This window comes from Hylobates moloch, unplaced genomic scaffold (genome assembly GCF_009828535.3).
Source record: "Hylobates moloch isolate HMO894 unplaced genomic scaffold, HMol_V3 SCAFFOLD_8, whole genome shotgun sequence".
In the NCBI taxonomy this organism is placed as follows: Eukaryota; Metazoa; Chordata; class Mammalia; order Primates; family Hylobatidae; genus Hylobates; species Hylobates moloch.
In genome coordinates this window covers 97,203,777-97,230,874 of record NW_026652283.1, presented here as the reverse complement: position 1 = coordinate 97,230,874, position 27,098 = coordinate 97,203,777, and the positions used below count along the sequence as shown (strand labels likewise).

The window sequence follows — 27,098 nt, the reverse complement described above, 5'->3', positions numbered from 1 at the left end:
CTCTCTGGGCCTCTGTTTCCCTGTCTGTACATGGAGAAAATCATAATAATAAGCATGCAAATGTCAGCTGACTCCATAATTATTACATGGGATATTTGAATGCTTCTTACCAGTGAAAGACTGTTTTCACATATTATTCTGAGTTAGCTGTACCGCAGTATTATTACCGATGAAGCAGAAGCTGAATGAGGTTATATCAGAGGTTTTCACACTTGTCTGCCCATTGGAATCAACCTAGGGAGTTTCATAAACGATTGATGCCTGCTCCACTCCAGAGATTGTAATTTAATTGGTCTGAGATGAGGCATGGGCTTTGGTATTTGTAAACATCCCCAGATGATTGTTCTGTGCATACAGGCTTGGGAACAGCTGGTCTCCCACCTTGAGGCAGGCAGAGCCCAAGTGCTGTAGTATTCAATGTGCCTTCTGCTATCTTTATGTGGTGACACTGATTTGGGAGCCAAGACTTGGCTGGTAAACCTTATGATCCTGATTTTCAGTCTCTGTAGAGCTGGGTAGGATGGATTTGGTTAGCCTCACCCTGAACCCCACTAACCACAGCAGATTTCACATCGGGCTTTGTGTGTATGACTTTATTTTTGTTTGTTTTTGTATTTTAATCAAAGGTTTCCAAAACAAAAAAAGTAACTATAATAAATATGTGAAAACTAGCAAACGTCATCACATCCCAGGCACTGTCCCAAAGGAGGGGAATATAGTGGTAGCAAAAACAAGTACTCTGACAGCATTTCCATCTTCTCAAATTCAGAGAGAGCAGATGATAAAACCACATATATGTTATGTTCCCAATTTTGAGAAAAACTTTTTTTTTTTAGGACAGAGTCTCACTGTGTCATCCAGGCTGTAGTGCAGTGGCACCGTCTCGGCTCACTGCAACCTCCACCTCTAGGTTCAAGAGATTCTCCTGCCTCAGCCTCCCAAGTAGCTGGGATTATAGGCATGTGCCACCACACTCAGCTAATTTTTGTATTTTTAGTAGAGACGGGTTTCGTCATGTTGGCCAGGCTGGTCTCAAACTTCTGACCTCAAGCGATTCACCTGCCTCAGCCTCCCAAAGTGCTGGAATTACAGGTGTGAGTCATCGTGTTTGGCCAAGAAAAACTTTAGATTCACATTCGGTCAGTTAAAAATGTATGTCAAATTGTAAATGATCACCTCTATTGGAAATGGGATATTTTTACTCTATTTCTGCTCCTATGTATTTTCTAAATATCCTATCATGAACATATGTTACTTTTATAGTAAGTAGAAAGTTATTTTAAGGTGTATTAGGTGTGAAAATTAAGATTAGAGGCTGTTATTAATATCCTGTTTGTCTAACTTTTCAACAGGCAGCAAAGTAATGGAGAATGGCCTTCTCTTCAAAGAACTTCTGCAGACTCCAAATTTTCGAATTACCGTGGTTGATGATGCAGACACTGTTGAACTCTGTGGTGCGCTTAAGGTAAAGTCAGCCTCAGGCTAGGAGTTCATCAAGCAAGGCAAATGTTAGCATCATTGAGTCTAATCCTCAAGAATGGGCTCTGTGTTCTGTGCACCCACATCAGCGAAGAATAGTGAATTGAGAGCCTTGTTTATAACTTCCTGTTTTGCTGCAGCCTTTCCTTGGTGGTTCAGTTCCTCTCTTACTCGTGGCTTGCTTTAACTTGTAAATATGGGGGAATTGTGATGTTTTGGTCTTTGGGAAGTTGGCAGCATTGATATTTGGAAAGCATGGGAGTTCCTTGATGGTAGGGTTTCACCCAGGAGCAAATGATCCTATTCATTCATGTTTTTCTCCCACACTTCATCCTGAGCAGGAAAAGGATCTTGTTCCCTCTGAATTATGCTACTCTACTAGTTTGGCTGGTTGTTCTTGTTAAGGGAAAAAATAATCTGCTGCTGGTAGAGGTTTTTCTAAGAATAGTTTTGTCTTTGCCCTCAAGAGGGAGAAGATGTGATTAAAGAAGCGCCAGCCGGGCGCGGTGGCTCAAGCCTGTAATCCCAGCACTTTGGGAGGCCGAGGCGGGCGGATCACGAGGTCAGGAGATCGAGACCATCCTGGGTAACACGGTGAAACCCCGTCTCTACTAAAAATACAAAAAAAAATTAGCCGGGCGTGTTGGTGGGCGCCTGTAGTCCCGGCTACTCGGGAGGCTGAGGCAGGAGAATGGCGTGAACCCGGGAGGCGGAGCTTGCAGTGAGCCGAGATCGCGCCACCGCACTCCAGCCTGGGGGACAAAGATTCCGTCTCACAAAAAAAAAAAAAAAAAAAAGAAGCGCCCTCCATTGGCCAGTGGCTTGCTGGATTTTTATAAGTGGAACTGTACAGTATGCACTCTTTTGTGTCCGGCTTCTTTGATTGGAGGTGTATTTTTGTTTGTTTTAATGTAAATTTTAAGAGGTACTTCATACAGAAAAGTACAAAAATCATAAGTATATAGTTTAATCTATGTTATCTTTTTTTCCCCTCTTTTGAGGTAAAGGGAGGTCTCCACACCTGGGCTCCTGACTTGTTGGCTGCTGGCTTTTAAAGCCTTAGGCACTGTCCCTCTCTCTGCCGTGACTTGGGGAACAACCAACAGGGAACAGCAGCAGCTACCTGCTCCTTCCCCCTCACAATCCAAGTTGCCTTCATTTCACTACCATCTGCAAAAAAGAGTGGGGGGAATCGGGGAAATAAAAAGTTCTCAATGTGAATGCCCCTTTTGAGCCACTTCTGAGTCATCTCTTTTGCAGCAAAAAGCCACCCTTCAGAAATTTGAACATCTAGGGAAGAGGTTAGGCAATCCACCAGTCATCTGTCTATTGGATGGGAGTTGCAAAGGTGGAAAGAATGCCTGTCTATGCTTCCTCATCAATTGTATATCTTTTTTTCTAGTCAGAAGTTAAAACCACTCTCTAGAATTAACATTGTGTATATATGTGTGGTCATGATATACAATGAGCATTTAAAAAAATTAAAGCCAATTAAAGGCCTGGGCTCCTAGGGAGCACACATGCATATTTCTAAGCGCCTGTGTGAGGCATTCTTTGCATTAGCATTACATTACACGCAGGCCCAGTTATACATGTAAGACACTGACTTTGGCTGCTTTGTTTATTTTTGTTGGTTGAGATTTTTATGTGTTTTTAATAGTCCTTCATTAAACTAATTACCATTCAACAGCAGGGGGCATCATGAATGCCTAATTGCTCAGTGCTGGCCTGAGCTGCTCCAAAGCTGCTTTTAAGCGACTGGATGTTTTTGGTGGTCATGGAGAAGCTGTGAAACCCTGCCCAGAACAAAGAGTGCTGGGTGAGAAGAAGGAGTCTAGATTGAGGTGAGGGCTTTCGAAAAGCTTCTGCTAATGGGAACCCATGCTGGTCTTGTGTCTGAACTTAGAATGGCTTTCATTTTTGCTGGCAGGAAGACTGTAAGTAGATGTGCCAGCTACCTTGCTGGAAAGTGATTCATGGGGGATGCAGGGAGGTGGGGGTTGAAGGCCCTTAATCATCCTCCCTACAGCTTCCCACCCAATCTTTTAAAACGAGATCAGTTACCATCGTTCCTGGGGGTTTGCATCAGAGCTGAAATTTTTGAAAACTGAGAAACAGGCACTTGTAGCAATTATTAACTCCAACCATTGTCTTGTACAGATAAGGGAATTGAGATCCAAAGAGCAAATGACTTTAGGGTAGCAAACACTGGCACAGTCGGAGCGTGAACACGGGTTTTAAGACTCTTAGCCCAGTTTCTTTGGTTACTATGTACAGCTTGACTTTTCTGGTTAGTAACCAGGCAGCATGAATGAAACGAAGCCCTCTCTCATCAGAGCCTGCCAGAGCAAGGACACATGGCCATATGTTGCTTTCATCACATAAATAACAGTGATGGGCTTTTCCCCCTGACTATAACATAGTCATATTCCTTGTTTTCACACAACAGAAAGGTGTAAAGAAGGAAGTAAAAATCAAATTACTGACAATCCTACATCCTGAAATAACCTCAGTTAATGTTTGTTGTATACCCTTCCAATGTTTTTAGTGTGTACATATGTGTATGGGTCCTTTTTAAAACAAAAACTAGATATTAGTGTTCAAGTAGTTTGATTTTGTGTGTGTGTGTTTTGTTTGTTTTTGAGACAAGGTCTCGCTCTATTGCCCAGACTGAGTGCAGTGGCACAATCGTGGCTCATTGCAACCTCAGCCTCCCAAGCTCAAGCTATCCTCCCACCTCTGCCTCCTGAGTAGCTGGGACTGCAGGCACATGCTGCCATGCCCGACTAATTTTGTTTATTTTTTGTAGAGATGGGGCCTCGCTGTGTTGTTCAGGCTGGTCTTGAACTTGTGAACTCAAGCAGTCTTCCCACCTCGGCCTTCCAAAGTGCTGGGATTACAGGCATGACCCACCACATCCAGCCATTGATGTGTTTTACTTTTTTTACGTTAACAATCTTTAGTAATATTCTCCATACTAGCCAATTTACAAAATGTACATTATCTTTTTGTACTCAAAAATGTGGAGCATTTGACTTACTAGGAAAAATATGAAAACAGCTCTCTACAAGAATAAAATAGAAAATTCAAAGGATTTATGCATAATCATTTTGTACCAGTGTCTCTTACTACCTTCAGAATGTCCTTCACTAACTCTTAGCTGTATTCATCTCTTAGTAAGGATATATTCTTTTTTAAAAGTCAACTTTAAGTGTAATTCGTGTAATTAGGCCAGGCATGGTGGCTCACACCTGTAATCCCAGCACCTGGGGAGGCCGAGGCGGGTAGATCACGTGAGTATGGGAGTCTTATACCAGTCTGGCCAATAGGGCAAAACCTCATCTCTACTAAAAAATACAAAAATTAGCTAGGCGTTGTGGTGTGTGCCTGTAATCCCAGCTACTCGGGAGGCTGAGGCATGAGAATCGCTTGAATCTGGGAGGCAGAGTCTGCAGTGAGCCAAGATAGCGCCACTGCACTCCAGCCTGGGCAACAGAGTGAAACTCTGTCTCCAAAAAAAAAAAAAAAAAAAAAGTGTAATTCATGTAATCAAACTGCTTCTATTTAGAGTTTATAATACCATGGGTTTTGAGAGTTGTGTGCATGCATTCGTGAAAACCACTACCAAAGTACACAACATTTCCATTATCCCCAAACAACTCTACATGTCCCTTTGAGGTTCCTCATCACCCCAGCCTCCAGTTGGGCAGCCAACTGATCTGCTTTTATATGCCATCGTTTGCATTTTCTGGGATTTTTATAAGTGGAACTGTACCGTATGCACTGTTTTGTGTCTGGCTTCTTTGATCGGAGGTGTATTTTTGTTTGTTTTAATGTAAATTTTAAGAGGTACTTCATACAGAAAAGTACAAAAATCATAAGTATATAGTTTAATCTATGTTATCTTTTTTTTCCCTCTGAGAGAGGTCTTATGTTCCTCGGCTCAAGCTGTTTTCCTGCCTCAGCCTCCCAGGTAGCTGGGATTATAGGTATGCACCACAGTGCCTGATTTATGTTATTATTTTCTGTGTTTTTAAATAGTCTAGTGGTCTTTTTTTCCTTAACAACTTTTTTTTTTTTTTGAGACAGAGTCTTGCCCAGGCTGGAGTGCAGTGGTGTGATCTCAGCTTACTGCAACCTCTGCCTCCCAGGTTCAATGGATTCTCATGCCTCAGTCTCCCAAGTAGCTGGGATTACAGGTGCACGCCACCACGCCCAGTTAATTTTTGTATTTTTAGTAGAGACAGGGTTTTGCCATGTTGGCCAAGCTGTAGCTGGCCAACAGATGTATTACATCTGTAATGTACATTTTGTAATTGGCTAGTATGGAGAATGCTACTAAAGATTGTTTAAAAAGTAAAACACATCAATGGCTGGATGTGGTGGGTCATCCCTGTAATCCCAGCACTTTGGGAGGCCAAGGTTGGAAGATTGCTTGAGTCCGCAAGTTCAAGATCAGCCTGGACAATATAGTGGGACCCCCATCTCTACAAAAAATATACAGAATTAGTCAGGCGTGGTGGCATGTGCCTGTAGTCCCAGCTACTTGAACTCCTGGCCTCAAGTGATCTGCCCGCCTCAGCTTCCCAAAGTGCTGGGGTTACATGCGTGAGCCATTACACCCAGCCTATTTTTCACACCTATTATGCATGAATTCATAGGAAATAAGTCCCAGCAGCTCAGGCTCCTTCCCATTGGTTCCCACAAAGTGTGCTTCTCTGGGTGGAGCAGGCTGGTACTTCAGTCTAATCCAGGTACCTTTCTCTTTGGCTTCCTTCTTTTTCTGATCATTTTCCTTCATGTGTTTCAGGAAGCTATCTCAGCTCTTAGCTTAATATGCTCCATACACCCATTAATTCTCTTGGCAAGAATCTTGCCCTTAACTTGTTTACCACAATGCCAGCAGCATGCTGGGTAACACTGTAGACTCTTCCAGTTTAGCCATGGTGACACTTGTGGGGCATTCCATTTTGAACAGCGACCATTCCCCTGATGTCTACAATATCATTTTTTTTTTTTTAAGTTTTTTTAGCTTATGTATTTATTTTTTATTTTTTTGAGACAGGGTCTCACTCTGTTGCCCAGGCTGGAGTGCAGTGGCGCAATCTCAGTTCACTGCAACCTCTGCCTCCTGGGCTCCAGTGATCCTCCCGCCTCAGCCTCCTGAGTAGCTGGGACTATAGGTGCTCGCCACCATGCCTGGCTAATTTTTGTATTTTTTGTGGAGACAGAGTTTGTCCATGTTGCCCAGTCTGATCTCAAACTCCTAGACTCAAGTGATCCATCAGCCTTGGCCTCCCAAAGTGCTAGGATTACAGAACTGAGCCACCATACCCTGCCAATATCACCATTCTGATAGATTCACATATATGTGGCCAAAGGAGCAACTTCATGCCTTCTAAAAGGCCTAGAGAACATATGTCAGGTACTTCTCTCCTCTTTCCCTTTTGTATTCATCATTTTGGTAAATTACTGGAAGATGGCGATTCTGGCCAAAAGGCTATCATTTTTAATAGATTCTTTATCAGGATTAAGTTTCATTAACAGAGACCCAAAATAATACAGATTGAGTATCTCTTATCCAAAATACTTGTAACCAGAGGTGTTTTGGATTTTGGATTTTTTCTTTTTTGGAATATTTGCATTATACTTACCAGTTCATCATCCCTATTTGGAAATCCAAAATGCTCCAGTGACTATTTCCTTTGAGCATCATGTTGGTGCTCCAGAAGTCTCAGATTTTGGAGGATTTGGGATTTTGGATTTTCAGATTAGGAATGCTCAAACTGTACTGGCTGAACAAGGTACAGCCAGTACAGCTTTCTTTCTTTCTCATGTAAAATCCAGAATGTATATGACAATTGTATTCTATAGAATTCGCAGGGACCTAGGCTTCTTCCAGCTCACTTGGATGCCTTAGCCCATTTTGTGCTGCTATAACAGAACACTTGAGACTGGGTGATTTATATTGAACAGAAATGTGTTGGCTCATACAGTTCTGGAGGCTGGGAAATCCAGTATTGGGCACCAGCAGTTCTGGTGTCTCATGAGGGCACGGTCTGTTCCAAGTGGCACCTTGAATGCTGCCGGAGGGGAGGAGCGCTGACCCTCATGCAACAGAGGAGTGGAAGAGGAAAACAGAGAGCCACTCCCAGAGTCTTTTTTCTAAGGAAACCCTCAATCCATTCATGAAGGCAGAACGCGCATGACCAAAACACTTCCTGTTAGGCCCCACCTCCCAACACTGCCACAGTGGCCACTGAATTTCAGCATGGGTTTTGGAGAGGACAAACACTGAATGGCATAGGGTAGCACAGGGTGTGGCCCTTGTCTTCATGGTCTATGAAAGTGACCAGAGCATCAATGTCACATCTACCTTCCAGGCAGCGAGGTTAAAAAAAGAAGAAAGAAAGAAAAAAAAAGAAAGAAAAGACAAAGAGCACATGGCAGCTATCTTTCGAGGAAGGTTCTGGAAAATCAACCTTGTCACTTGGCTTCATCTCAGTGGGTACACTAGGTGTGACCATAACTAGCTACAAGGCAGCCTGGAAAATCGTTTTGGGGATCTTTTTTCTGGATAGCCATACACTTGCATTAAAATAAGAGACTATTATTGTAGAAAGAAAGAATAGATTGGGGATAAAGCAGCAGCCCGTGATACAGGCTGGTGGTGTTCCTTTGTGGGGCAGTTCTGCAGTTCTAATTGCTAGGCATGTAGGTTTGCTCCAGGGCTTTGGCTGTGATAAACCATGCTGGGATGCCCAGCTTTGGGTCTCATCTGTAGTCAGGGCCACTGCTCGCCCAAAAGCACCTTTATGTGAGTGAGAGCAAGGCCTACATAATCTGACATGCTAGCCACTAGGCATATGTACTTTTTACATTTACATTCAAATTAATTAAAATTCTTAAAAACTAAAAATTCCATTTCGAAGTCACAGTAACTACATTTTAAAGACTCAGTGGCTGGCTAATGGCTACTGTATTTGATAGAGCAAATATAAAACATTTCTATCACTGCAGAAACTTCTATTGGACAACACTCTTCCAGCTAAGGCAGCTTCATATTGGTGCGACCGGCTGGGTGAGCCAAGTGCGGGCCTGCCTCAGCCTTCCTTGACATCTCAGCCAGGCTGCCTTAGACAGGGGCCAGCAGCAAACAATATGTGGCACCTTGCCTTTAGTAATCCCAAACCCGGCAGTCTCCTCTTAGCAGCTAGCCTCAGGAGGAGTCGGATGGATTGTTGGACTGGGAGAAAACAGTGAGTACTGACTTGGGTTTCAGGGAGGCAGTTCTTGCTGGGTGGTGAGAATGTTTGTGTAACCTGAAGGTAGCGTGGGCTGGTTCTCCTGTTTTCTATTCTTTTTGTGGGAAGGTGGAAGTGGGAGAGGAATTGAGCCCCATCCAACCCACCCCTATTCAGAACTGGAAAGAGTACACTTGAGAGTGGATGATTGCCTCTGAGTATTGCCATCACTCAGGAGATGGGAAGGGCTACACACGTCTGTTTTCTGAAAATTATGGTATTTTTAGCTCCAAAAGAGTTTAAAGCAGATTTAAATGCACAGTGGATAATGATAACTTTCACATCTGAGCGATCTCAGAGGACATCTGCTCGGATGCTGTTCAAACACGCTCTGACTGGCTCAGTATGTTTATTTTTCTTTTGACAGTGATAAGTGGTGGAGGGAGAGAATGAGGATTTCAAGATCTGTCATAAGGCGACTAAACTGGGTTGCAGCCCAGGGTCCTCTTAGAATGGAGGAGTTTACCCTGCACTAGGTCTCCTGATCTCCCCTGGTGGGGAGGTTAAATTTAAATGTCTAGTAAAACCTTCTAGTAGAAGCTTTGGGGTGGTCTAGACTCCCATGCCCTGCAGTGAAGGGGCCACAGAGGAGCTGTGAGGGAGCACCCAGTCACCCTCATCTGGCTTTTCTGAGTACAGCAACACGGAAGCACTGCTTTGGACTCAGGGCCTGTCCGTACAGTCCTGCTTGGATGGTTCTGGTTGCAGAGAGCTCCTGCTAAATCTTTCCTGTTGGGTGGGGTCAGCTCTTCCTGTTAGAAAGTTCTCATCTGGACTCTGCGGTGGCCTCTCTGTGCCTTTCACTCACTGGCCCTAGAGCAGCACAGTGTGGCATGATCTTCTCGGGCAAGGTCCTTACTCTGTGTTCTTCAGTTTCCTATCATGTTCCCATGATAATAGGACCTGCCCTGTGACAATGTTGTGAGGGTTAAATGAGGTAATAATATATGAAGCTGTTAGAACAGTTCGATAAGGTTTGCTGTTGCTATTTTTTATTACCTTTTCTTCTCCTAAGCTACTTTTTTTTTTGAGACAGGCTCACTCTGTCACCCAGGCTGGAGTGCAGTGGCATGATCTTGGCTCACTGCAACCTCCGCCTCCCCGGCTTAAGTGATCCTTCCACCTCAGCCTCCCAAGTAGGTGGGACGAAAGGTGCTTACCACCACGCCCAGCTAATTTTTTGTATTTTTGGTAGAAACAGGGTTTCACTATGTTGCCCAGGCTGGTCTCAAACTCCTGAGCTCAAGCAATCCACCCACCCCAGCCTCCCAAAGTGCTAGGATTATGCCCAACCTAAGCTACCCTTTTACCTCCCAAGCCTTGGTGTAGGCCAGGGAGGCACTCTCCTTTGACACCCAATTGCAAAGGGTCAGGCAGGTCTTTTTGACGGAGGGTGGAGGAAGGGCAGATTTCCCACACTGGAGGAGCAAGGCACAGGGGACAGAGCGGGCTGCAAAGCCAGGCACCAGGGGCGCATCCAGACTCCATCTTTTACCAGTGAGGTGTTCTCAGCAGCCGCTAAACCTCTCTGAGCCTCAGTTGTGCCAGTTGGGAAATAGGAGGATAGGTACATACTTCAGGGTCGTGGGAATGATGATGAGGCAGTGTGTAACTAGCCTCGGCTGGCCGAAGGCACATAATAAATAAGTGCCTCTCCTCCTCTGTTGACAGGAGCCTCTTGTTGAACAGAAGTCCATATTCTGTCCCATTCAGCCCATAGACATTTCCTGGGGTTGGTTTTTCATATAACAGTTTCAGAATGGTTCATGTTGTGATGGAGGGGGACATAGGGACACAGTCCAGGGGGCATCAGAGAGCAATTTCAGGAATCTGACCAGTTGTCCAACAGCCTAAGCCTCGCCACATTGCATGGCAACTTCAATAAAACCACTTGGCCAGCTCACCCAAGGGCTGGCCTCTGGGCTTCGGCAGTCAGACCCACTGCATGTCCCCAGGTGTCAATCTGTTGCCCCAGTAGTGGTTGCAGCCCCAGTGCAGGCTACAATTGCACCAACTTCCCTGAAAGAATGTCAATACCAGAAGGGTCTTGAAAAATCTTGTCTAAGCCCTGAATTTTACATCTGAGGTGAAGATGGCCTGAGAGGTAGAGTGGTTGGCCCTAGGTCACACTGTGATGCTGTAGAAGCTCTCTGGATGTCAGTGCCGTGTACTGCTTCTGTCTCCTTGCAGCCTCCTTAGTCTGGCTGCTATGCTGGGAAGGGTGTCCAGACCTAGATGGGCCCAGCCCCAGGTGTTCTTATGGTCCCTGCTCTTAGCCTCTGCATAGCACTCATCCTAAAAGGTCTGGGTGTCCCATCCTGACTCGGCAGCTCACCCCTTCTAGAAGCAGAGCTGCAGAACTGGATCCTACCCGACCCCCCAGTGTCTCTCCAGGCTCCTTTCACACAGCCTCTGCCTTGCCTCTTCCCTGATGCTGCCTGTTGCTGAGAGTGTGTAAACCAAGAATTACCCCCTTCCATTGTCCCTGCACGTGGAAGTTTGAAATGATTGCTGTCTGAGAACTGATGAAACCTATAGTTCGCATAGCCTGTGTGGCAGGAAGAGGCTGAGAAGCTTTCGCAGGTTCGGGCAAGTTGGTACCTTACGAAGACATATGCACTTGGTCAGGCTGTCAGTTCCTAGGACCAATTCCTCATCAGCTCTGCCTGCATCATTTTTAGAGAATTTTTCTACTTTTTCCTTTCTGTGTTGACTGCAATGAGAGGCATAAGCAGCAACCTCTCAGTAAGCTCTCACATTATCGCTCAGGAAGAGCAGACCCTGGGGGGGCCTTCCTATCCCCATCCTTTATTCTCTAGCCCTCTTCATTCCACGTCACCCCATGGGAGAGGGCAAGAGAGGGCTCTGTTCTGTGGGTCTGGGGGGAGTAGACGGAAACTTCAGGAGGCCCAATTGGATGTTTTTTTCATGTGAAGTAGCTTTGCGCCTCAGTCTTCTGGTGAGCGATAGCTGTATCTAAATGACCAAGTCTGTTTGTCATGGTGAGCCCGGCCACATCAATGCTGTGTTTGATGTGTTTTATCAAAAACTGCCTGTGTACTAGAGAAGACATTTTTATTCCCCAGCTCATTTTGTTTTTCACCTCATCCCTCACATTTTATAGGCCCTGATGTTTTAAGAAAAGTTATTCTTTCACTATAAAACTTGGTTTTATTAAAATACACTTATTTTAACTCATTTCCCAAACTAAATTCATGTTTTAAAATCTCCCATGGCTCTCTGTATAGTCACCAGGTATTACTGGAATTGCTAGTGTGGTTAGACAGTTGGATATTTGCTTTTTGGGGGGCATTGAGTGTTCTTGGTAAGGAGCTGAAGAAGTGGAAGGGGCCAGGAACCCAGGGACTCAACTGAAGTTCCAACTGAGTTGCCACCTGTGCAACTGTGCAAGTGTTACTTGTCATAGGTGGTAATCTGACTTTTACTTATTATTTGGGCCCAGCTCAGATGCCACCTCCTCCATGTGGCCTTCCCTGCTTTGAACGGAAGCTTGTGGCTCCTGCCGCTTGTCAGCACACTCTCTCCCTCTGCCTTTTTTTTTTTTTTTGAGACGGAATCGCGCTCTCACCCAGGCTGGAGTGCAGTGGTGTGATCTTGGCTTACTGCAAGCTCTGCCTCCCGGGTTCATTCCATCCCCTCTGCCTTTTGATGTGCTTTGTTGTGTCTCTTTTCTCAGCCAGATTGTCAGCTCCTTGAGGACAAGCTCTGTGTCTAACTCTCATCTTTGCAGCTCTCCCCTGGGGGCATCTTCAGCCCCTGCATTCCCCTTGCCACCCGCTAGCCCCTGCAATCACTGTGTCCCTCCAGGGCTGAGTGGGGTGCTCCCCACACAGTGCATGCTCAGTGCATACCTGTTGAAACGGAGTTTCAGATTCTCAGTACCTTTTATGGAACATCACTTTCTGCTGAGCGTTAACAGTTATTTGTACATGTTTTATTTTTCCTGTAAGGTCAGGGCTGGTAAACGTTTTCCATCAGGGCCAGACAGAAGAGGCCTTGTGGACCATACGGTCCCTGTTGCAATTACTCAAATCTGCAACCATAGACGATGTGTAAATGAATGGGTATGGCTGGGTTCCCATAAAACATTATTTACAAAACAGGCACTTGGCCTAGATTGCCAGACCCCATAGCAGATTATCAGCTTCTGAAAAGGCAGGCTCTGTGTCTCATTTGCCTTGTGTCTAGCAGAGGTCATGCAAAGAGTGAGTGCTCCATAAATACTCATTTGGGGATTATTAAATGAAACAAAAGGCTGGAATTTGAGCTGCACACATACAGGCAGGCCTCATGACCCAGTGTTTCAACTCCTAGGTCATACCCAACAGGATTGCCTGCACGTAGTCACCGGAGGGCATGTGCCAGGGTGTCCATGGCAGCACTATTTGTCATGGCCCCAAACTGGAAACTACCCCAGTGCCAGTTGACAGGAGATAATTAAATAAATTGCAGCATATTCACAAAATGGAGTACTATGCAGCAATTAAAATAAATGTGCTCTATGTAAAAATATGGATGAATCTCACAAACATGATGTTGAATTAAGATGAAGCTACACATAAAACATTACATATTGTATGACTCCATTCACAAAAAGTTGAAAGGCAGGTAAAACACATCTATGCTGTGAGAAGTGAGGAGAGTGGTTACCTTTGGTGGTGGAGGTGGCTGGAAGGGGGTCTCGGGGGCTTCCTGCAGCTCTGGCTGTGCTTTTTTCCTTGATCAGTGTGCTGGCTATGGGGCTGTGCTCAATTTGTGAAAATTCTTCAATCTGTCCACTTAGGATTTGTGTACTTTTCTGTATGAATGTTATGGTTGCATAAAGCATTCCATTTAAAATGAAACAAAAAGTAGTTTGTCCAAACATTATTTAACCAAAGACTATTATCAGCCGTTCTGATTTTCTGGCCAATGCTCTTCAATTGCTGACCCCAAATAGGGGCTCTTTGTCCTAGAAAGGGGAATATGGAAGCCTTGTCTCTCCTTTCGTCATCTCTTTCACCCAGGTGTACAAGAGCAGAACCCGGCATTGAGCATTTTGAAGATGGAGCCAATGTCCCTGGTCTGCCCCTGCCTTGGCATCCCCCACCACCTCTGGCATCCATACGCACACTGGGTGCTGTAACGGCATCTGGGCTTTGTCATCTCCTTTGCAGAACATCGTAGCTGTGGGAGCTGGGTTCTGCGACGGCCTCCGCTGTGGAGACAACACCAAAGCTGCCGTCATCCGCCTGGGACTCATGGAAATGATTGCTTTTGCCAGGATCTTCTGCAAAGGCCAGGTGTCCACAGCCACCTTCCTAGAGAGCTGCGGGGTGGCCGACCTGATCACCACCTGTTACGGAGGGCGGAACCGCAGGGTGGCTGAGGCCTTCGCCAGAACTGGGAAGGTACCCCCTCACCTGCTCCCCCGCACCCCCTCCTTCCTTACTTGAGACTCCTGGATTGGGGTGAGCTGCAGCCCAGCAGAGATTTCATGCTAGCATCTATTTGCTGGGATTGTTCTGTTTGCCTGGCTGCTTTTTCCACTTGACTCTTCTGTTCTTTATCTTTGTGTCTTTATCTTTCCTTGGCTTCCAGCAGGGGATTGAAGCTCTTCTGTCACTCTGCTCTTGAAATAATTGATGCTAGGCCAGGCATGGTGGCTCGTGCCTGTAATCCCACCACTTTGGGAGGCCAAGGTGGGAGGATTGCTTTAGGCCACAAGTTCGAGGCCAGCCTGCACAGCATAGCAAAACCCATTCTCTACAAAAAAAAAAAAAGAAAAAAAAAAACACTTAAAAATTAAACAAATAAATGATTCTTTAGTCTTTACCATAGCTTTTTAAATATATAATCCTTTGTTTTTAAGACCATTGAAGAGTTGGAGAAGGAGATGCTGAATGGGCAAAAGCTCCAAGGACCACAGACTTCTGCTGAAGTGTACCGCATCCTCAAACAGAAGGGACTACTGGACAAGTAAGTCTCTCAGTCGCCCATGAGACCAGATAAATATCCATCATTCCTATTCTCAGGACTTCCAGCCCCACGGAGATGAGCTAGACTATTTGACAAGTGCCCTTAGAACTTATCTGGATTAGTTCAGTCCTTTGTATTATGTGAACGTCTGTGATGAGAAGCATCTACCTACTCAGAAAACATGTGTTTATACAAAACCAGGCTCAACTTCAATGAAAGGAGCTCAATTCTATAAGTCATGTTATAAAATATGAAATTTAAGATTCTAGTTTGTCTTGCAGGGTGTTTGGTAAATGCTACATATCATATGTTTTAAAATTTGTAAAAATGATTACTTTTTTGTTTTTATAAAAAAGCATGGTTATGTTATTAAAATGTCAAGTCAAAAAAGAAGGAAGGATGAGTTAGCCCAACATTATACCATTAGAAGGTAGCTCTGTTAAGGTTTGGTGCACAGCCTTCCAGTCTCTTCATTGGGTAGGTAGATGGGGCATAGGATGGGATGGGATGGAATGGGATGGAATGGGATGGAATCAGATGAAGTGATGGATGATGGGTGGGTGGGTTGGCAGGTGGGATGGGATGGGATGAGATAGATGGATGGATGGATGGATGGATAATGGATGGGTGCATGAGTAGATGGGTGAGTGGATGGGTGGGATGGGTGAATGGATGGATGATGCATGGGTAGGTGGGATGAGATGGCTGGCTGGCTGGCTGGATGGATGGATGGATGATGGATGGGTGCATGGGTAGATGTGTGAGTGGATGGGTGGGATGGGCGAATGGATGGATGATGGGTGGCTGGGATGGGATGGGATGAGATAGATGGAGGGATGGATGTTGGATGGGTGCATGGGTAGATGGGTGAGTGGATGGGTGGGATGGGTGAATGGATGGATAGATGGGTGGGTGCATCCATCCTCCATTGCCCTTCCAGGCCAGTTGTGTGTTGAAGGTGGGCTTAAGTCAGTTTATTTGCCACCTGATTGAGAGAGTGAGCCCTGTAGCACCAGAAAAGCTTCCCAGCCTCTCCTGAGGCCGCTCCCCAGCCCTACCTGCTCCACCACTTTCTCTTGCCAATTTACTGAGCATGATTGTGGGGGACCATAATCATGATGCCAACTACATCACCGCATAAATGCTTATGCAGCATATTGTATGTATCCTTAACTCTCCCATAATACTCTCTGGGGGAGGGGAAGTCTGGTTGCCTAGGACTGGAGGGAGCTGGGCAGCTGGATTGACATGCTGATTGTGGCTAATTCAGAGCATGAGCTTCTCTCCAAGCTGGGAGGAGGGTCGTGGACGTTGTTGCTATTATCTCTGGTTGCAGCTCCTTCATCCTGGTTCTGTCAGTTTAGGTGTCTGCTGGTCCCAGTCATGCATCTTTACCTCCCCCTGCACCCAGCACCCCTCCTCCTTTTACCCAGAACAAATTAATCAGCCATGGAGTTCCGTACTGAAAGTTAAAAATGAGGGTGGATGGAGCATTTGTCTTCCCTCTTTAATTTGCACTTTATTTTTCTGAAATGGCTTTTAAAACCAGCCATGCAGAGATGGAAGTTCACAAACAGGCTGCCAAAGGAGAACTACCTTTAAATTGTGACTAAAAGGAAAATGCCTCTGACATGCATGAAATCCTTACCTACTTAGCAGCAGACAGTGATATGTTTGTGTGTGGTTGGACTACTTTAATGACCACTGAACATTTATCAAGGAATTTTTTTAAGTCTCAAAAAAAAAAATGCTTGGCTGTTTAGTGAGACTCTCCCAACCAGAATTTTCAAGTGGCATCTGTGTGCTACCGTGGGGTGCCTTGATAGGATTCTCTGGATGGACAGGTTGGCTGGGCATTAGCCTGTTAGCTCCAGGGGGACATGGACTAGAACTGCGATTCTGGGGCCAGTAGCTGCCTGTTTTCAAAAGCAGGTGTAATCAAGCAGGTAAATCTCTGCTCTGAGCAGACATCTCTCCTTGGTCATGTCCCATTTTATTTCTTCTGATTAGAAATTGAACAGGCTGCACCTGTGCTTAACGACATCACTGCTGGATTGGACGTGGCAGCACCCTTCTCCTGGGCTGGAGTGTAGAATCCCCTGGGACTCCTCCCCGTTCCTTGTACCACCTGCCTCCCAAAGGCAGAGGCCTGTTGTGCTCCCTTTGCACCACCTCTTACTTTGATTCCTTTTTTCTTCTTCATTCTGACCACCACTGCTCCAGTCTTCCTCTGTTTCCTTCTCCCTTCCGTTCTCTTCTCCATTGCTATAGAAAAAATAGCAGGAGGGCAGCATTCAAGGCTGCCCTGTGGCTTATTAGCCATATGGCCTTGGGCAAGTCACGTATTTAGCTGTTCTGTGCCCCAGTGTTCTTATCCACAAAATTAAGATGGAAGACCAGATGATCACCATGATCCCTACTAGCTTGAGCATTCACATTCAGAGGCGTCCTGCTCTTACAGAGTGAAGCACATGGTCCTTAGACAGAGGTGGCCCCCCTCAATCTAGCACCAATGTAACTTCCTGCAGTACATCCTCTCACTCCCTATGGTACCTTCTTTTCTTGAATGGAACTTTTCTTTGCCTCCTTCTCAGACTCTCATTTTACCTTAATTACCTTTTCAAAGGCCCTGTCACATTCTGAGATACTAGGGGTTAGGACCTAAGCATATTAATTGGGAGGAGGGCACAACATGTTCTCTGAGGGGCATGTTGCAAGCTCCTGGGTCTCACTCTGTCACCCAGGCTGGAGTGCAGTGGTACAATCTCAGCACTGCCATCTCCGCCTCCCATGTTTAAGTGATTCTCTTGCCTCAGCCTCTCCAGTAGCTGGGATTACAGGCATGCGCCCCCATACCCAGCTAATTTTTGCATTTTTAGTAGAGACTGGTTTTTACCACGTTGCCCAGGCTGGTCTTGAACTCCTGGCCTCAAGCGATCTGCCCACCTTGGCCTCCCAAAGTGCTGGGATTACAGGCATGAGCCACCACGCCTGGCCTGGCTTTATTTATAATACTGCACATCCCTGCACTTAGTCTGAAGTCTGAAACATCTTAAGCCCTCAGTATTGATTAGTGGGATAGCTGACTGACTGGTTTGTCAATTTTTTTTTTTTTTTTTTTTTTTTGAGACAGAGTCTCGCTCTGTCACCCAGGCTGGAGTGCAGTGGCATGATCTTGGCTCACTGCAACCTCCACCTCCCAGGTTCACGCCACTCTCCTGCCTCAGCCTCCGGAGTAGCTGGGACTACAGGTGCCCGCCACCACGCCCGGCCAAGTTTTTGTATTTTTAGTAGAGATGGCGTTTCACCGTGTTGGCCAAGATGGTCTCGATCTCCTGACCTTGTGATCCACCTGCCTCGGCCTCCCAAAGTGCTGAGATTACAGGTGTGAGCCACCACACCCGGGCCTCTGGTTTGTCAATTTTTTAAATGAAATGTTGTCTTTTTCTTCCTTTCACCTCTAACTTTATTTAGAGAGTCTTCCAAACTGATCTAATTGGCCTTTTAACATTTTATGTAATAGAAAATAATATTTAGATGGGCAGTGTAGCCTAATGGTTGATCATTGGCTTCAGAGTCCAAAACTGTGGTTCAATTTACTCATATATAGAATGGGGACAATATTTTCTACCTCATGGGGTGATTGTAAGGATTAAACAAGTTACTTGTCTGTAGAAATTTCCCTTCCACACACTTCATATCTCTTGTTAACATCCCTTCCACAGAATGCACTTTGGAAATGCTAGTTTTAAAAGTTGGGAGTGCTTTCAGCTGCAAGAGCAACACACAGTTATAACAGGGAATATGGAGGTGAACATTATTAAAGTGTTGGCCCAGTGGCTCTGGCTCTGGATTAGAATCTCAGTGATCCTGTTGGCTTTCCCTTGAACCTCAAGATGGCTGCAGCAGCTCCAGGCATCACTTTCACTTTTACACTCAGGAAGGGAACAAGAGTAGTCTGGGGTAACAGATTTTTCCTCTAGTGCCTCTCAAGGAGAGAAATCTTCCCCGAGAAACCTTCAGCAGATATATTATGTCTTGCTGCCTAGGACTGTGTTACTTGACTAATTCTAGGTGAAAGGCTAGGAAGGTGAGTAGTCTCTTCCAACCTTGGGGAAAGGGAGAAGCAGGTTGGAAATGGCTTTGGATGGCCAGTCATCTGCTACCACACTGCTTTGGGGACATATGCATTGTTCTTGTTTCAGGAACAGGGAAACATAGCATGGAAGGACAAAGAAAGGGGCTGAAGTTTCTAGGCTTTAAATCCCATCCACAGGAATTTATTCAACGAATTCTCACAGAGCACCTGCCCCTTGCTGTGCATGGTGCCAGGCACTGAGGATACAGTAGTGAAAAAAGCAGACTTGGTCCCAGTCCTCATGGAGCTTTCTTGGTCCAGGACACACTGTCCATCTTGTGGCTGCTATTATAAGCTGTTGTTACTGCACATCCACCATTTTCCAAGTGTGTACTGTACGCTTCACACATAAGTCATTTAATACTTGCAGCAAGGCTGTGTATCCAGTCCCATTTTACAGATTGCAAACAGGGTCAGAAGGGTTGTGAAACTTGCCCAGAGTTAGTAGGCTGTAGAGTCAGAGTTGATTAGGTCTACCTGACTCCAAAAAAATAACAAAACATTCCACAAAAAAGTAACAAAACATTCCATACCTTAAAAAAACTACAGTGAAGAAACAACCCTACAACGATAGAGTCTCGTAAAGACATATGATCTATTAGTACTATTTGTTCTTCTTAAATTAAATTATTATTATAAGATTCTGTCCAGCTAATTTTCAGGATTGCCTTTCAAGACTCTTGATTCTGCCAAGCTCACTTTGAGCTATTTGTGTGTGTGTATTTAAAAGCCTGGGCAGGCGCGGTGGCTCACACCTGTAATCTCAGCACTTTGGGAGGCCGAGGCGGGTGGATCATGAGGTCAGGAGTTCGAGACCAGCCTGACCAACATGGTAAAACCCCATCTCTACTAAAAATACAAAAATTAGCCAGGCATGGTGGCGCACACCTGTAATCCCAACTACTCTCAGGAGGCTGAGGCAGGAGAATCGCTTGAACCCAGGAGGCAGAGGTTGCAGTGAGACAAGATCACGCCACCGCACTCCAGCCCGGGCGATAGAGTGAGACTTTGTCGCAAAAGAAAAAAAAAAAAGAAAAAAGCCTGATGAAATTATTTCTTTAATGATTTTTCACTTATATCTGTATTCACATCTTGGTAGAAAAGGTAAGATAAATCAAGCTTCTGACATAAGATGAGTTCTTTGCTAATCGTGGGTCCTCACTCGGATTCTTGCGGGAGCATTCCAGCCTACATTATTTGTGGTGATGTTTAGACTGCCTCATTGTTATTTTGGGATGATTCTTTCTGGAGAAGAAAGAGCAATGCCTCCTTGCAATTTAAAAATTTATTTTTACAACTTTTAAAATAATGACAGAATACAGACTCCTCCAAGATTTGACCAAGAGTCAGCGCCACAACTCCTTATGTAAATGACAACAGTTTGCCCTGGTAGGCTTACCATGTGACTTGTTTGTGGACAGTGCTCTCCAGGCTTAATTAGGCAGAGGATGGTCTAGGTTGCACCAGGATCTGACAGCCACATTCCAGAGGCTCTCTGCAGACCAAATAAGAAAGGAATGTAGAAAGTGCTCACTGTATTTTCCATAATCACATACTAACCTGCAATCTGTTAGGACAGAAAACCTAACTTACTCTCTGAGGTAAATCCAGTGGCCTAACCATGTCTTTTCACATTTCTTCCCAACTAGGTTTCCATTGTTTACTGCAGTGTATCAGATCTGCTATGAAAACAGACCAGTTCAAGAGATGTTGTCTTGTCTTCAGAGCCATCCAGAGCATACATAAAGTGAATCATGCAACGTGTTGGGGGAAGTTCTGCCTTTCTGATCAATCTTTTGGGTTCACGTGGAAACCAGGACTTGGCAACATGATGTTTGACTGTAATCTCATCATGGATATGTATGAATTTTTACAGGTTCGTTTTTGAATTGTGAGAGGCAGTTCATTGGCAAAGATGTACTGGGCAGTAACTAAACACACATGCAAACGTGTGAATGGTGGTTTATTCCTCATTCTGTGGATGTTTCTATGAGCCAAAATTAAATGTCTTTTTTCAAAATTGCTTATGAAATTTCCACACAATCGTAGCTTATAAGATTGGAATGATCTCAGCTAAATTTTTTAGATGTAATTCATATATATTTGAATTGAGGATTTTTTTTCTCATTTTTCTAATGTTAAATTTTAACAAGCATTAACATGGTAGAGTGGAGGAGTGAGTATGTTCAAAGATCAACATATTTAACTTTTAAACATTATCTCAAAGCCAGCATAATTAACTACTTTGATTGTGGGCTGACCTTTGTTTTTTTAACAATCAGGTATTTTTAATTAGATAATCTACTCATGTATTTCCCCCTCACTGCAGTTGTCTGCGTTTTTAGCCTCTTTTCTCTTCGTTAGTTGTCAGAATGTGCCTTCGTCAAGGCTCAGAGGTAATAGAAGACAGAAAATTCATCTGGGATTTTCCTGCTATGGCTGGCACATTCTTCTGATTAACAGACACTTGTATGATGCTTTAGGCCAGTTAGTGCATTTTTTAGCAAACATTTATCTTAAGCATCACAGATCCACTGGGGGGTGCAGGGGGTTACTGTTACTCCTCTTGTCACTCCTCCTGGTCACCTAGTGAGCAGGGACAGAGCCAGGAGTCAAGTGCAATGCCAAGGTGCATGGCCCTCTGAGAAGTCACTGGGCTGATTTGACCTCCGACTAATTGGTTGTGGCAAATGCCATGTGCAGCCTTTCCTGAGGCCATAGGAGGGCTTCCTGCAGCTGAGATCTGTGCAGGCCATCCTCTCAACAGGTGCCACTCCAAGGGCGGTCCTCGGTGCAGCAGCATCAGCTTCACCTGGGGGTGGGGGGGGGGGCGGTTTCAGAAATGCAGGTTCCCAGGTCCCACCCTGGACCTCTGAAGGGGTGTGGCATCTGTGTTTCTGATGCTTACTACAATTTGTGAACCACTACTTTAGAAAATCTGCTTTAACTTGGCATTCCTCTAATTGTGTTCCCTAGGAAATGACTGTCCCAAGATCCAGTGATTATTCCAGGTGTTCCCTGGAAAGGTCAAGTGAGTTTGGGAAACACTACGTCTGTACACCTCTTGAAGGTGTAGAATGTGTGTTTATACATCAGTGGAACCCATTTTTCTAGCCTAGTAAGTCCCAAACACATTACACTGAAGAGATTTTGGTGAGGAAACTTGCTGGAGTTTTCAGGGAACACTGTTCTAGGCTTAGGTGACCTTAGGATCACTCAAGTAGAGCCTTCACTTCCTGCGAGAAATTAGGATGAATAACTACCTGTGGTATTGTTGGTTCTGAACTTTTACAGTTCAGGCCTGCTGTGAATCTTTGATGAAGCTTTAAGGTGACACTGTTGTACAAGATGTCAGCTTTGCTGAAACGCACATTACCTGGAATAAGTGCTTTAATTGTAGAATTAGAATGAGATTTACTGTACTGTTTTAAATGAGATTGGCTTCAGAATCCATTACAGTTAACTTACATAGCACTTGATACGTGTTAAAGGAACATATGAATGTAATTTATATATTCCTGGAATTTAAGTTACTTTGTGAGATTTGGGCCTGTCCCTCAGCACCAGTTTAGGATTTCTTTTTTTTCTATACCTTGAAATGATTATAAAATAGATTTTCATGGAAATTTTAAAAACTCTATCCAAAACATTTTTGGAGCATTTTAAAGCCCCATACACAGAAGTATATGAAAGCACACAAAACACTCCAAGTTTCACGCCACCGTTAACCCACTTTGCTTGTCTCATGAAAAATCTTTGTTAAAGTTTGTACATAGGTAACAAAAAGTTACTTTAAAAGATACATAAAGGGCTGTAAGCTAATTGTGTCTAGTAAGTAGCATAATGAGATGTGAAGAGTTGGGACTTTGCGTGTTTTGCATATTTTCGTCTGCATTCAGCTTCTTACTCTGGGTTTGTACTCGAGTGTTATTTCTTTACAAATGCCCTTGTAATTACCACTCTGAAGTCTGCTGACTGTGTCTCTTGAACATATTAGGATATTCTACACATTATGGAAAAAGGTAAATTTTAGAAGTTTCTGCTCTACTAACGGTAGATATTTATGACTCTGCGAGTTATCTATTTTTATAACCACCTGTGGTCCATTGTTCATTTTAATTCACATTTCTTATGAAGTATGGTAACAGGGAGGGAGACACCTAGACTAGCAGCTCAATTTGTACTACTTCAGCCAATCTGTGAATGTAAAAACTACACTGTTGCCTTGCTAGGATCCACCCTCCTATAATATGGAACAAATATCCGAATGAAATCCACCCTAGGAGATGGAGTCAAACTAAACTGTGGTTTTTCATTTAACTTTTGACTACAAATGGCCCCATGGCATCCACACCAAGAAGGTGTTGTGACAAGGTGCCGGTGTGCAAAGGGAACTTTAGTTTTTCCACTGGTTCTTATCTGCTAGCCTTTTACATACATGTGTACTATATTTGTTTATAGACTGTAGGTGGATGTATAATTTAAAAGCTTGATTTAATAAAGCTTGATTTAATAAAACTTAACCCCCTAAACTTGCACCGTGGATCCTGTTTTTCTTTTTGTCAGCTTAGGTAATCATTTATTTGTCAGCTCTTTCTTTTTTCCTGAACTGTGTTTCATTACCAATATCAAAAACAGTTTTCAACAGAAGGGCTTCATCTCTAATCCCAGGCCTTAAATGCATCTGTTTTTATTGTTTACTGATATTTTTATATAATTGCAGTTTAGGATGGAGACCTTCTAGTGAATTTGAAATCCCCTTCTCCCCACTCCATGTATACCTTTAAAAGCTGGGAAAATATAACCAGTGCTGGTCTCGTAAAAATATAAGGGAAATTCCTAGAATCCTGGAACAAATAGGGGACTGATTGCCAGAGTCGAAAGGATTGAGTTGTGAAGCTTATGTTACACGAGAGCCCACCAAAGGCTATGTTGTCAGGGAAAAAAATGAAACAAGAAAACCCAGGTAGAGGCACAAACAAGGAAGCTGGGCTCCATGTGGAGAAAAATGTGTTGTTTTGTTTGCTACAGAGTCTTGCTCTGTCACCCAGTGGTGGCACACACCTGTGGTCCCAGCTACTCAGGGGGTTGAGGTGGGAGGATCACCTGAGCCCAGGAAGGTTGAGGCTGCAGTGAGCAGAGATCATGCCAATGCACTCCAGCCTGGGAGACAGAGTGAGACACTGTCTTGAAAAGATAAAATAATTGAAAAATAATTCATTATGAGTGAAAACCAACAGATTTTTAAAAACAGAGTTAGAACCTTAGGATTTCAGATAATTTGAGTAATATGATAGATGCTTTTTTAAAATCATTTGAAATCCTTTATAGAGATGGGGTCTTGCTATGTTGCCCAGGCTCAACTGCAGTGGTGTGATCATAGCTCACTGCAGCCTCCAACTCCTGGGCCCAAGCAATCCTCCTGCCTCAGCCTCCCAAATAGCTAAGACTCCAGGGACATGGTACCACACCCAGCTTTTTTTTTTTTTTTTAAGTAAACATAGGGTGTTGCTGTGTTGCCCAGTCTGGTCTCAAACTCCTGGCCTCAAGCAATCTTCCTGTCTCGGCCTCCCAAAGCCCTGGGACTACAAGCAACAGCCTGGCCAGATGCTTTGAAAGATATTTTTAAAAATAAAGGCATAAAAGAAGATTAAAAAATAAATTATGTGGGCGGAAAAAAAAAAAAAAAAGAACCCAGCCAGGCAGATTTGAAAAGGAACCTATTCAAACATTTAGGAATGAATGTAATCATTTGAAGTTTAAAAATAGGCAGATGGGAAGATTAAAAGACTAGATTTGACAGAGCTGCAGATGGAATTGGCAAACTGGAAAATAGATCTGAGGATATTAAAGTAGCAAAGAAAATATTTGAGGATTTAAAGGTTAAGTGGAAGATAGAATAGGACTTGAACATACATCTGATAGGAGTTACAGAAGAGAGAAAAGGGAGGCAATTTTTGAAGAAAAGGCTGAAATTTGTCCCGATTTAATTATGTGCACTCAATTTTATATTATTCTCCATAATGTGTTTCCATTAAAATTTAATCACGTGGTCTTTATAACTTTTCATGACTGCATATAAACTAAGTTGATGGTGAACATTTTTGAGGAAATACGCTTTATGAAGAATCTGTATGGATAATCTAATTTACTGAAGCTATGATTGATTCAAGTTACTGAAGCAAGTGATGTTACCTTTGGTAGGGATGGGAGACAGCAGGCATGGTACTGTGGGAAGACTTGTTCTAGCTCCTGCTTGACATTTAATATCCATGTTGTTTAGCCAAGACAGTTAACTTCTCTTTGAGGTTCATTTTTCTCATTGGTAAGTGGGAATAATATCTGTGCAGCCTGCTTCATAGGATTGCTGTAAAGGTCTGTAAAGAGCAGGAAATCAACATATTAAAGGAGAAAAATTAAATGATCATGGCAATATCTCCTTGTGGCAGAAAAAATGCCATATGTTCACTAAATTATTATTATTTTTTTTTTTTCTGTAGATACACAGTTAAATTACATTTCCCAACCTCCCCAGCAGTTAGGTTGCATCACATGATTGAGTTCTAGCCAATGACATAGGGAGAGAAAAATGCCACTTTCAGGTGTTATGTTCTGTCTGATTCGTTATTATTTCTTCTGTGTGTGCTGGTTGGATATCAATTTCCAGTATGTTCTGGAAGTCATACATTGAAGATGATGGACCCCTTTTCAGCCAGGATTCTACAAGACAATATGGAGAAAGTACCCCCCAATCACAGTAGTCTGTGATTGATAGGTACAAAAATTATTGTATTATGCCACTGAGACATAGGGGTTACTTGTCACAGCAGCTAGCATAACTTCACTCCATACATTGCTTAAAAGATGTTTGAGGAGATCCTTTTGTGGTTGATAAGTGTGATGATTGAGTTTTCATGCTCATGTATGAGATGTGCCCCCACTCAAACTTGTCACAACATCTGTTTATTATCAGACATGGAAAAAAATAGATGTTTCAGGAATTTAAAAATGGAACTTGCAGAAACATCAAGAGATTAGGGAAATTTTAATCCCTTGGTCACTACAGCATCACAGTATCTGTTTTGCCATCACTTTTTTGGACAGAGGAGGCTATATATGAGTGTGAGTGTGCCTGTGGGTGTGTCTGTCTGACTCTTCCCTACCCAGGATAACTCTGGCTAAATCCAAATTTGTATATCCAATAGTCCTTCTTTCTCTCTCTCGCTCTCTCTCTCTTTTTTGTTTTTGTTTTTGTTTTTTGAGACGAGTCTTACTCTGTCACCCAGGCTAGAGTGCAATGGCATAGTCTAGGCTCACTGCAACCTCCACCTCCTGGGTTAAAGCAATTCTCCTGCCTCAGCCTCCAGAGTAGGTGGGATTACAGGCGGGTGCCACCACACCCGGCTAATTTTTGTATTTTTAGTAGAGACGGGGTTTCACCATGTTTGCCAGGCTGGTCTCAAACCCCTGATCTCGTGATCCGCCTGCCTTGGCCTCCCAAAGTGCTGGGATTACAGGCGTGAGCCACCATGCTCAGCTTCATCCTTCTTTCTCTAGGACTAATGCCAGCAAGTTCCAGGACTTATAACATGTGCTTAACATCAGAGAAGTCTTCACCAGGTGGTGATGTCCTTAAGATGTCTTCCTCATTTCAAAAGCTTTAAGTTAGAAATGTCACTAATCTTAGATAAGGCCATATGCTACTTGTAACTTCCTAAAACCATGTCTGTCTGAAACCCGAAGGAGTGGTTCTTCAGCTGCCCCTCAAAGACTGAGGAATTAAACTTCTCTGAATTGCACACATTGTGAGTGAAATAGAGCCATTGAAAAGTACTTTACCGTTGAACTCAATGCACCCTGTTATTTGTCCAATTGGTGTTATTTGACTCGTTACAAATGGAAATGCTTTTATGCTATGATAGAAGTGTTATTTGCATTTTTGTTACTAGTCTTATTTTTAAATAATTTTTCAATAGGTAACACAGTCATTTGGTGCAAAAATAAAGCCTGCTTCCCAAGTAGTTATTAGAATTTCATTTCACACACATAAGCAAAATATATATATTCTCATTCCCTTCCCCATTTCTCTACACAAAATTGAGCTTACTAGACGCATTGTTCCACATCTTGCTTTTTTTACTTAACATGACACCTTGACAATCTTTTATATCAGTTATTTTTAATAACTGCCTGTTTAA

The 27,098-nt window shown here is 43.7% G+C and overlaps 1 protein-coding gene and 1 non-coding gene across 2 annotated transcripts in view; both read left to right on the top strand.

The window, feature by feature from the left end:
* GPD1L (glycerol-3-phosphate dehydrogenase 1 like) overlaps positions 1–23,553 on the top strand; it is a 64,471-nt gene extending 40,918 nt beyond the window's left edge. Inside the window, exons 5-8 of the mRNA XM_032162225.2 lie at positions 1,353–1,465; positions 13,961–14,194; positions 14,656–14,762; positions 20,550–23,553. Of these exons, the coding sequence (XP_032018116.1) occupies positions 1,353–1,465; positions 13,961–14,194; positions 14,656–14,762; positions 20,550–20,646 (551 nt within the window). The 3' untranslated portion in view covers positions 20,647–23,553. The remainder of the gene's footprint in view (positions 1–1,352; positions 1,466–13,960; positions 14,195–14,655; positions 14,763–20,549) is intronic.
* Positions 23,554–25,776: 2,223 nt separating this feature from the next.
* LOC116474052 (small nucleolar RNA U13) lies at positions 25,777–25,876 on the top strand. The gene has a single exon (XR_004249589.1). It is a non-coding gene; the product is annotated as a small nucleolar RNA U13 (small nucleolar RNA).
* Positions 25,877–27,098: the final 1,222 nt, after the last annotated feature.